At 38.9% G+C, this 12,387-nt stretch overlaps 1 protein-coding gene across 1 annotated transcript in view; it reads left to right on the plus strand.

Annotated features, from left to right (window-relative positions):
* The window catches only part of LOC150089578 (DNA (cytosine-5)-methyltransferase PliMCI-like), a 596,839-nt gene that overhangs the window by 338,830 nt on the left and 245,622 nt on the right, over nucleotides 1–12,387 (plus strand). The window contains exon 19 of the mRNA XM_090368675.1: nucleotides 5,499–5,611. Coding sequence (XP_090224801.1) covers nucleotides 5,499–5,611 — 113 coding nt within the window. The remainder of the gene's footprint in view (nucleotides 1–5,498; nucleotides 5,612–12,387) is intronic.

Here is a 12,387-nt window from a genome sequence, read left to right on the forward strand (position 1 = left end):
TGCCCATCAGCAGTACATGGAGATCTTGACTAAGTCCATTGATGCTCTCATAATTATGGCTCAGGGTTTGTTTACTTCCTTTGCCATCTCCTTCAATATAATTGGATAAATCCCATCCACCGGAGGTGCTTTTCTTATGTGTGACTTCAATAATTTCTCCTCCACTTTGCTCTCAGTTATTACAAAATTATTTCTCTCTCTACTGGAGTATAATAAACTTCTGTCCTCCACTTCCCAAAGAATTCCTCATGTAAATATAGATGCAAAATACTCATTCAGTTTGTCAGCTATCTGAGCAGGATCACCAACAGTTGAACCAACGATATTTGAAGTTTATCTATCTGATTCATCCCTTTCATTGTAGAGTTTACATAAATAAAGAAGTCTTTTCTGTTTTTCTTTGCATCCTTTGCCAAAGATTTCTCGTAATCCACCTTCACTTGCCTAACCTGTTTTGTGACTTGTTTACAGACTAGCTTATGTGTACTATGGGCTTCTGTGTTGCCTGATAATTAATATGCATTTTTCTTCTCTGCCCCGAGCCTCGTTAATTCATCTGACATCCATTTACGCTTAAAACTTGAACAATATTTCTTAGTTGGCATGAAAAGTCTAGTAGCTTGCAAGATTAAGTCCCTGAAGGCTTGTCATTTAGAATTCGCCTTTGGTAATGTCTGTCATCAGTTGGTTCCACTGTATAGAATTTAAAAAAATCTGAGACCACTGTAATCACCTTTACAAAAGCAAAAATCCTTCCCTTTACCCCTGATGGTAGTTAAATCTTTAACTAAATCCCACATCAGTACACTGTGTTCACTGCCACCTAATGGTTCCTTTATCTACAAATTCTTAATGCATGAATAATCACTGATAATCAGATCAAGAGTATTACTCCCTCTGGTTGCCTCTCTAACATGCTGCTGGAGAAAACAATCATCCATTAAATCCACAAAAGTCTTGCTAGTTTGCGAGTGACAAATGCACAAGTTTACTCTCTATATCTGGGAAGTTAATATCCCCAATATAATACATTCTGATTTACTGGCCTACTCTGTTTCTCTATTTAGTTTTTCATTGTAGCATCTGAGTCATTAATCCTATAACACAGTCTTGCCCTCATTTTTGCTTTCCTATTGCTTATTTCCCACCAAAACAACTCAATATTGCACTGTCTGCCAATGTCAACTGGATGCACTGCCTTAGATTTTTGTGTTAACTAACATTATAACCTCACTCCCCCCTCCCTTCCTGTTCTGTCAATCCTTTCTGTACATATTTTACTCTCCAAATTCCAATTCTGAATTGGTTATATCTGTGTGACACCACGTCTCTGATATCCCAACATTATCCACCTTTGATGTCTTGAACAACAGTTCAAATTCATCAAACTTATTTACTATGCTCCTAGAATTGGTGTACATGCATCTATATGTAATACGTCTTTAGATTTCTCTTACAAAATTTTTCCACCTGCTTATTTGATGCTTGCTATTTTATATTAATCATTTATTTATATTTTTCCTTTATAGCTTCATTCCACCTAATTGGCTTTCCAATTCAGTCTTTAATTTCTTATAATTCAATGTACCCCAGTTGACATCTGGTGAGTATGGGCTTGGCACACCCAGGGACCTACCCTGAATATCATCATTCTTCTCTTTCCTGGTGATTCCTTTCTACTTCTCTCTCTCTCTCTCTCTCTCTCTCTCTCTCTATATATATATATATATATATATATATATACCTCTGTCTGTCTGAGGCGCCTCCGTAGCCAGGTGGGAAGGAGCAGCAGTGCATAGCACACGCTTCTTGATTAGACCGGGGTTCGAGCCCGTCACCACCAAATACAGAGGATGCGGAAAGGTCAGGGAATGACCACCGCATATTCCGGAGCAATATGGCCTTAGTTGCTAATGCTCCTAAAAAAAAAAAAAAAAAAAAATCAAATAATCAAAAATCTCTCTGTCTGAAGGTAACTTGGGAATTTTAAGCATCCACCTTTAATACTTCACTTTCTTTCTATTCTTTTTCTACTAGTTTGGCACCTTTTGCTGTCTACATTTCCATCTGTCAGCTCCTTCTCTTGGTGAATTGCTATAACTTTGCTTGTATTCTTTCGTATCCTTTGTTGGTGCTTTGCACACTTAGATACTATTGCCATTATGCTTTAAGTAAATAGTTATATCCCGCTAACACCATATTAAATGGTGTTAATTTAAACTTAAAAATTTGAACTTTATATATACAGTAGACTCCCAAATAACCTGACCTCAGGCCCGATAAAGGAATGCCAATTTAATCCGAAAACATATGTAAAATGCCATTTATAGATTGTAAATTAAATAAAAAAATATGCTGTATCAGTATGTTCTATATAAATGTTTATTAAACCTTTACTTAGATAAAAAAAAATCGGTAATTTTCATTTGTCTTTTTGGTTTAAATTTATTTTTTGAAGCAAATTCATGCCACTTTTTCATAAGAATTATATCAATGGCTGATGAATTATTTTGCTGTTCAATATATCTTATCGTAGTTTCAATCGCTTTCTTTCCTTCCGAATGACTTAATATTTTGTTATTTTCATCGCCACTCAGTTTCTGGTTCTTCATCTTCCACCATTTCTCCTTGACTAACTGCTTCGATAATTTCATCGTCTGTTAACATTTCATTCTCTAGAATGTTATAGACTACAAGCCATTTATCGATGTCTCTTTGTTCCAGGTCTTTGAACTCTGATAATTGTTTCAAATCGTTAAGCAGAGGCACAGATAGCAGCATTCTCGTGGTCTTTCAGATCGTCAGTGCCCCACTCTTTGTCCAGATAGCAGTTTGCAGTTAATTTTTTGACAACAGGCCATAGTTTTCTCCATGATCTTATACACTGATGACAGCACTTCCTCAAAAGCAGATGGCAACATGTAAACCACATCCTTGATGTTAATTTTCTGAAGGGGGTCAGTCAGTTCCGTTTCTTCATTAGCGGTCTTCTCAATAATTTCAGGAAGAAATTTTCTTCTGTAATGCCTTTTCAGACTAACTATCACACCTTGATCCATAGGCTGCACAAAAGATGTTATGCCCGATGGTAAAAACACCACCCGACGTCATCAGAAAATTGGTCGATGGGATGTAGTGGAGCATTGTCAAGGACAAGAACAGCCTTGAGTGGCAATTTCAAATGCGTCAGATGTGCCTTAACTTTTAGGACGAATTCAGTTGAAAATCATTCTTCAAATAGAAAAGAATTCCTCCAAGCTGACCTCTGGGCTTTGTAGTAAACTGTTAGAGCATTGAAATTTACATTTATAGATGCCCTTGGTTTGCCTGACTTTCCCACAATGAAAAGGGGCAGTTTGTGATTCCTAACAGCATTTGTACAAAGTGTCAGTGATTCTCTGTTTATTCATTTTGAAACCAGCAGCTAATGTTTCTTATGATGCTCTAGTGTTTTCGTTGGAAGAAGCTTAAAATTTATGCCTGTTTCATCCAAATTGTAGAGTTGTTCAGGAGTGAGATTTTCCTTCTGTATAACGTCTAAAAATTTTTGGGGAAATTCACTTGCAGCATTTTGATCTGCTGACAATTTCTTGCCGCAGATACCTAGATAATGAATTCCATGACACTTTTTCCATTGCTAAAGCCATTCCCCTCTGGCTAAGAATTCTTCTCTGCTGTTGATTTTCTTGTGCAAGTGTACTGCCTTTTCTTTCCAAACTGGCCCACTAAGAGGTGTTCCTCTTTGTCATTCTTGCATGAACCATGTCCACAATGCATTTTCAACGACTTCATTTTTTGGCTTCTTCATAGGGTACCTGTCTGTTGTTGTTGTTGTTTTTGGTTTTTTTTAGGAGCATTAGCGACTAAGGCCATATTGCTCCGGAATATGCGGTGGTCATTCCCTGACCTTTCCGCATCCTCCATATTTGGTGGTGACGGGCTCGAACCCCGGTCTAATCAAGAAGCATGTGGTACGCACTGCTGCTCCTTCCCACCTGGCTACGGAGACGCCGTACCTGTCTGAGAGCACTTTTTCTGATTCTGTTTGTGTACTGAATTCTTGAAGGGATTTCCGGTTTCTCTGCCAATCATTCTCCGTATTTTTCTGACACCCAGTTCGTTACATATCCATTTTGCAGGTTCTCCATTATTAATATGTTCCAATGCTTTTATTTTGTTTCAATAGTTTACACATAATTTTTATGCTTATTCAAGACTAACCTTTCAAGTTAACGTAATATAAAAAGCAAAAATTAACAATGAAACTATGTACACGCAGAGTGACTGTGATCCAAATGGCACAGATAGCAAAGACTAGCTGAAGTGAAAAAAGTTATAGGATCGTTACAGTACACTGTACTCTTTCCGAGAATCTTTTAATTTTGTTTCCCTGCTGGGCCCATGACATCAGAAATCTGATTTGCAGAAAAATCTCAACAAAAATATGGCCGGTTAACGCGAGACTGGATAAATGGTAGTCTACTGTATATATTAAATTTTTTTTTTTTTTTGTCTTTCCTGCTTTCTTTTAACTTATTATTTTACAGTTTTATTTCTAATGGATGTAGTGAGTGCTAGTTGCTTTGTTGCTGCCCTCTAATCTATATTTATTTTCTTTTATCAACTTCATTCTTTTTGGTGGTAATCTGTCTAGCGGTGAGTGCTTAAACTTTTCTGTTTTTTCTGTTACTGCATTAGGGCCTCCATGATGTGATTTTATTACTTTGATGGCTGGCATTTTAGTTAATGTCTGTCTCTGTCTGCTGTGGTAATTTGCATTTTGTTTGAAATTCAGTACTGTTCACAGCTGTTGTATCCAGGACCCTCTGACAAGATTGGATGCAAAAGTCATCTGTTATTATTCTTTTTTTTTTTTTTTTTTTATCTTATTTCTTTTGTGGTTGGTTTATTGTGTCATTCTAGCGACATTTCACACCTTTTTGGCCTCAGCATGGTGAAGTGGTGCTGGTATAAATTTATTTTTTATTGTCTTATAATTTTCGCTATATTTGTCCTATGTTTAATGTCTAAAGTTTTTTTATTTTATTTTATATTATGTCACACATGTTTGATATTGCTTACACAGCCACTTACATTCGTGATCATCTCTCTCTCTTTTTTTTTTTCTTTCCTTCGTTCTGCTAACTTATTTTATACACACACACACACACACACACACACACACACACACACACACACACACACACACACACACCGAGAAAGAGGTGTGTATTAATTTCTCATTTAAGTGAAATATAAGTTCATATTAGTTTTGATAAATAATTGTTTTTGCGTGAATTCCATGTGATTTTATGCTATGTTGCTTTGCCTTTAGAAAACAGACGAAAATATTAAACTAATTGGATTCATGTTAAAAAACTGATATCACTGTCATATTTTAGTATGTGATGTTTAATTGCAGTTGGAATGGTATTGTTGTAATGTAGACTTTTTTTTATTTTATTATTATTTTTTTTTTTTATGGAAAAACAAAACAGGTACTTCAAAAACTAGTACCAGCGAATTGGTTTCAGCAAGGTGGTACACCAGATTCCATTCAAGATAATGTAATTCATCAAGATGATGGAAAGTCATTTTTTTATCAGAAGTGGTAAGAAAATCATTTTAAGTAGTCTATTAAATAACATAATTTTTGAACAAATGAAAATTTATATGAAAAATAGATAATATTGTTATTGTGATTTGAATTAACTAATCGCTTGGTGCTTATTCTGTTCTGTATTATGGGATTTTGTAACTTGAAAAGTGACAAAAATGAATGACACAACCCTATAATGTTTTTTGATTTTTTTTTATGATTGATTTTATATCTAAATGATTATTTTTATTTATTTATTTTTTTTTTTTTTTGAACCACCTTCAATGCAAGTACTGTTTCTTGAAAAACCATGCACAAACCTTTTCCTTGTTATACAGAAATATTTATTATTCAACTGTTTAGTAATTACATGACACTGAAAGTTCAACTGTTGTTTTTCACATATATGTTTTAAAGCCATGGTGAATACATAATTCTGAATCTAGGAACATTATGGAATTCCTTTATGCAATTATCAAAAAAGTTATAATAGCCAAATAAATGCATACACACCACTAAGGAAATATAGCATGTGGAGGATGCCTAGTTGGATGAATAATAAGTTAGCCAGTTTAGTGGATCAGAAAGAACGTTACAGTGATTATGAGAAGAGAATGGCAGGGAGATCAAGGAGTTTTTCACATATGCAAAAACAAAGAATGAATCAGATTGTTCTCTTTTAATAATCACTGCAGTTAAACTGAGATATTCTAGCTTCTCTGTGTGATCGAGATGAGATACTTCACATGGATCTTAATAGGCATAAAAAGCCTTAATTTTTGAGAGAAACTGTGCGAGTGACACTGGTTAACATGAAATTAGTGATACTGAATTGTTTATTAGAAAAAACCGTTTATAAGAAAAACCCTTTAAGGCTAAAATTGAGTAGGGATCCTAAGATTCATGGCACATGCCAAGTAATTTTGTTGGAGGCAGTAGGAGACTCAATTGATCCATTGAGGTTAGTTTTAAGGGCATCATTGAATTTGGGCGAGATTCCTTTGTACTGAAGAAGCGATGTTGCACCACCAAATGTGGTTCTAAAAACAAAGTGAGTAACTCCTGACCTATCAGTCCTAACATCGTGGCAAGGAAAGTCTAGGAGGTAAAGATTAAGAGGCCAATTCAGTATCATTTAGATAGAAATGGAATTATTGTCAAGGAAACAGGGAAAGGGAAAACCATGTTTAACCAACCTGGTTCTAATGGTGTCACTCATGAGCTGGGTATCCAAATTAACAATGCGAAATAATTTTCCCATTGTTAAATTGGATTTTAGCAGATCATTTTTGCCACCGCTGCATGAGAGGTTACTTTATTTGCTGTATCATGTTGGTATTGCAGGTTGGCTGCATGATAGTTTGCAGATAGTTTTGATTAATGGTTATTCTTCATATTGGGTGAAGAAGTATGGTTCACCAGTGATTAGTACTAGACCACTGTTGTTTCTGGTATTCTTAAATGATGCTGATAAAAGGATACAGAACAGGATTCTGATAATGTCAAGATCAGTATAGTAGTTTAATGACCAGTGCCAAGCAACATTTCTTCTTAAGGATTTATAGAGGCTTTTGGGATGGACAGAGAAATGACAACTCTCTTTTAATTGGTTTTACTTGGGGATATATCAAAACCAAAATAACTTATTTGGCTGAATTTAAAAACAAAAGAAAAAAGTTGATAAAGGAAAGTATTTGTTGGTTAAGTTGTTGAAGGTGGCGGCAATCAGGAGCCCATATAGCAGATAAGTAACTTTTAATTTTAATTTGTGTTTGAACAATTTTGTTAAAGTCGAAGCAAACTACTGCCATTGTCTGACCGGCTGAAGGTCACTGCTGTGAAGGTAGCTTTTTGGTCGCTATATTGCCTTCAGCAGTAGTTGCCCGCCTGCGACCACCTGTAGTTAACGCAAGAGACTTAAACGCTATTGTTCTTCCTCCAACTCTACTGCAGAATAGTAAACTGACTACCCTTCCCCAATTAATGCTTGATTTGGCATTTGCTGCTTATAGCTCTGCATAATGGCTGGAAAAGAAAATGCACATCGTAGAGCTTCACTGTGTTCCTGCAGGCAACCGCACCAGTCCTCGGAGGGGGTTCCCTCCTCGATCGCAATGACTAGAAACAAAATTCGGACCACGAAACAACAGGCTTCCACTGCAAATGAACTCGGCATACCTGCCGCGGACAACTCTCCCTGCGGTGACGATGCTGATTGTAATGGGGTGAACAGCGATTGTACTCCCGCAGCATCCACAAAGAGACTTCCTACCCTCAAGAAAAAGGTTCTCAAAAGACCCGAAGCATCTGGTTCACTTCCCCCTAAATAATGGGAGGATGAAGAGGAATGGGATGAAATGCCAAATTTATTCAGCAAAGATTTTCCCAACCTTAAAATTATACCCAAACTGAGGCGCAAAATGGAATGGTGCTTCAATAGTAAAAATAGCAACATCACCAGGGCGGTATCGTTACAAATTTTGCACTGCTGGGGCTCTTTAGAGAAGAAGTTATATGAGGTCATTATAGAAAATGAACAGCTGAAGACCACCAATGCCCAACTCCAACAAACTAATAAAACCCAATCTAAAGTAACCAAAAATCCAACTATAGCAGCTCTGAATACCGGGCTACCTTCCAACCAAGCTTCTGATGAAGATACTTGGCACAAGTTGTCTTATGCTGCCATGCTCAAACTACCTCAGAGCCCCACCACACAGAACAAGCATATGCTGATTATAAAAGCTAGAGAAGGGTGCAACATGCCAGATAGCGATGGAGTGAAGGACACCATCCTAAAGAAGATAAAACCAAAATTAGACAATCTCCAAATCAAAAGCATTCGCAAAATTCGCGACAAAGAGATAATATTGGAAGCAGCCACTAAGTCAGATCTAGAACAGATCAAGTCTTACGGCACAGCTGAAGATATAACTCTTACCTTTGAAACCCCTAAACTCAGGGGGCCAAGTTTAATTGTGTTTGATGTTGATGTCTCAATCCAAAAAGTTGACATACTGGACGAAGTATATAACAAAATCTCTTTGAATCCATGAGCAAAAAAGAAGCCATTAAGGAGATGAAAATTCAATTTTCCACCAATGCAGGGACTCGTGGTCGACTTAATTGGGTTATAGAAGTGTCCCCCAGGATAAGGAGTTCCTATACAGCCAGGATAGAATTTTTCTGGGCTGGTCATCCCACAGATTCAGAGATTTTGTACCAGTCCTGAAATGCTACAAATGTCTTGGTTATGGGCACACTCTACTAAGTGTCTTAAAAAAGCAACCAATATGTGGGCATCGTGCTGAGGCAGGGCATTACAAGGACTGTCCCAACAAAGCCTCACCTCCTAAATGCTCAAATTGCAAAGCAATTAACAAACCCTACGATCACTCTGTGCGGGATGGAGCGTGCCTTGTATATAGAAGAGCAGCAGATATAGTACGCAATAAGACTAACTATGGAAAATTGGATGCTCATACTCCCCCCCCCCAGGGGAGGGTGAGCATCCAATTCGTATAGCTCAGATCAATGGCCAAAAATCCATCTCAGTGGCAACACAGCTTCATCCTCTAATGGACGAGTTGAATCTAGATATTCTTCTCCTTCAGGAACCATATTGCGTCTGTGGTTACCCCCTGGCTTTCAGGAAAATCCAGACGACAAACCAATTGTGCCTCGCTGCTATCATCGTCCACAATCCAGACCTAGTAGTAACACAGATAGAATCACTCTGCACTCCCACCTAACAGGGGCTACAATAGAAGGCAGTTTCGGCCGTATTGCGGTCCTAACAGCGTATTTCCAATTTGGTACAGATATCCTCCCGCACAAAGCTCGACCGGAACAAGCTCTTGACCTCCTGGAGAACACTGATGTCATTATAGCAGCAGATTCGAGGTGTGGCGCCTACACCACATGGAGGAACGCCGCCCCTCTATGTTACCAGGCAGCACTAGATGGTAGATGACTCTCATCAACCGATGAAATACCACCACTTTGCTTATTGGAGGCTTGAAGTGGTGGAACCCATGTTTAGTCTCTAGAGCTAAGTTCCGGCCAACCCTTCCCTATCTCTTCCATCATGCAGTATGATTGATGATTTTTGAGGTTATGATGAATGTTGTGGCGAGATCCAATATTCCTTAAATTTCGAGGGTACAGCTCTAAAACGGTGTTCGCAGGCCGGCCGCTAGTTAGTACACCGGACCAAACCTATTGGTAACTCTCTAGGAGGCCCCCAAGGTTCAGTTCTTTCCCCCACTCTTTTCTTCTTGTATATCAATGACCTTCTTCCATTGACTGGAAATCCTATCCATAGTTTTGCTGATGATAGCACATTGCATTCAACTTTCCATTTTGAGAAACCTTGTCCAGCTCAATCAGCTTTAAGTTCTCGAAAATCTGCTGCCAATTCCTTAAATGCCGATCTTCAAGTAATTCTCCAATGGGGCAAAGACAACTTAGTTGATTTCAACCCTTCTAAAACTCAGTCTTGTCTTATATCTCGCAAAAAGGATTCTTCTGCTCCTATGCTTATCTTTAGTGACACTCCGATTTCTAGGCAAAATGATATATCTCTTTTGGGGATTACCCTGACTTCTAATCTCTCTTGGCACAAGCACATTACAAATATTGCTTCCTCTGCATCTAAAAAACTTGGTTTTCTCTTTCGCTCTCGGCGTTACTTTTCTTCCAAACAGCTGCTCACTCTGTATAAATCGCAAATCCGCCCTGCCATGGAATATTGTTCCCACATCTGGGGTGGTGTCCCCAAAACCTCTCTCAGGCTTCTTGATTCCATTCAGAAGAGGGCAGTTAGGTTAATTAATGATTCATCTCTAACAGAGTCTCTCCACTCGCTTTCTCATAGATGCACTGTTTCTGCTGCATGCCTCTTCTACAGATACTTCCATGGGGACTGTTCTTCTGAATTGGCTTCTATAATTCCCGCTCTCTCTTTCAAAACAGTCCGAACATGTGCCGCCACCAGCCAACATCCATTTACTGTCCAACTTCAACCCACAGAACCAACTTTTCATCTTCCTCATTTATTCATTCAACTGCCGTTTTCTGGAACAACCTTTCTCCATACGTATTTCCTGAAAATTCCAATCTACAGAAGTTCAAGTCCAATATCAAAAAATATCTTCTTTCGTCTTCTCAAACTCCAACCCAAGCACGGTACTAAGTACTATAGGTTCTAATACCTCTCGTGTTTGGGGTTCTCATAAAAAAAAAAAAGATTCGAATGCCCGGTTGACACGATGGTTTAACACCTCTACCAATGCAAGAGGAGACATGTTAGATGAATTCATTGCCTCGCGCGTCCTTGAAATCATCAACAGACCAGGACAACCAACCACCTACTCTTCGGGAACTGGAGAGTCTAACGTGGACATCACACTGACTACTTCTTCTCTTCGCAATAGACTCCTTCATTGGCAGGTGCATGACACGACCACTACTAGCGACCATCGCCTCATCACTTACAGTGTCACCGATTGTGCCCTCCCTCCTCAAGTCCCTATCCAGGGTATTGTAAGATTCTCTACTAAAACAGCGAACTGGGACCAGTTTGACAATGTAATTCAAGATGTTCTTCATGACGCAGCTAGTAACTTCTACCAATCAATGAACAGTGTGCAGAAAACAGACTTTGTGCAGAGTCTGGCTCCTCAAAGCTTCAGAGGCTTCCATGAAAAAATGTTCCAGGAACCCAAGATCTGTACCATGGTGGTCGCAGGAACTCACTAACCAATTCACTGCGCAATTATATGAAGCATGCTCGCAAAGAGTACCAGCGCAAGAGAAGGACTGAAACTGCTCACATCGTGGAACAGTATAGAGACTGATTCAAAGCAGTCCGGCGTGAATATACTAACAAAATTTACCATGCCAAGCAGAGCTCCTGGCGTTCCCTTGTTGAGACTGAGGGGAACTGGAATCCATGGGGTTTAGTCCACAATCTCGTGAGGAATAAGCTAGGATCCATGGATGTCATACACTCTGTCCGCTCTGATGACTTATCTGAGACTACACACTGGGAAGATATAATCAACTGGATTCTGGATGAACTAATATATCAGGACAACACGAACTCTGACACTGACATTCACAGGAAGATAGCAGTACAAAATTCCAGCTTCCGGCCAGGCATTATGGAGGAAACATTCACAGAGGAGGAAGTTGATGCAGCAATCAAAAAAAGGTAAAGCTCCTGGTCTGAATTTTATTGAATGGGAGACTGTGCAATGTCTCTGTGCCATAGCTCCAATGATACTTCTTCAGCTCTTCTACACCTGTCTGAATGAGGCTAACTTTCCATCACGTTGGAAGCATGCTAACCTGAGACTCTTACCTAAGGATCCCACAGGTACCTCCAAGGCATATCGCCCGATTGCGCTGCTTCCCATTCTCGGCAAGGTTTTTGAAAGACTGCTGCTCTTCCGCTTCCAACCCCGATATGAAGCCAGTGGTTTGGCATCCTCGCTTCAATTTGGATTCAAACAAGGGTGCTCCACAATTGATGCTCTATCTAAAACCCTCAAAGTTGCAGAACAGTCAGATGCAACTTATGTAGTGGCAATCTTCATTGACTTCAAAGGAGCTTATGACACAGTGTAGTGGCCGGGTGTTCTTCAAAGGGCCAGAGTCTCTAACTGTACCTGGTATTTCTACCACTGCCTCAAAAGCTACTTCTCTAACCGCAAGGTCAGCATCAAAACAAAATATCACTGCATCACCCGACATCTAACCTGAGGCTGTCCCCAGGGCTCCATTCT

This window comes from Mastigoproctus giganteus, chromosome 2, assembly GCF_048544385.1.
Source record: "Mastigoproctus giganteus isolate SK-2022 chromosome 2, ASM4854438v1, whole genome shotgun sequence".
Lineage (NCBI taxonomy): Eukaryota > Metazoa > Arthropoda > Arachnida > Uropygi > Thelyphonidae > Mastigoproctus > Mastigoproctus giganteus.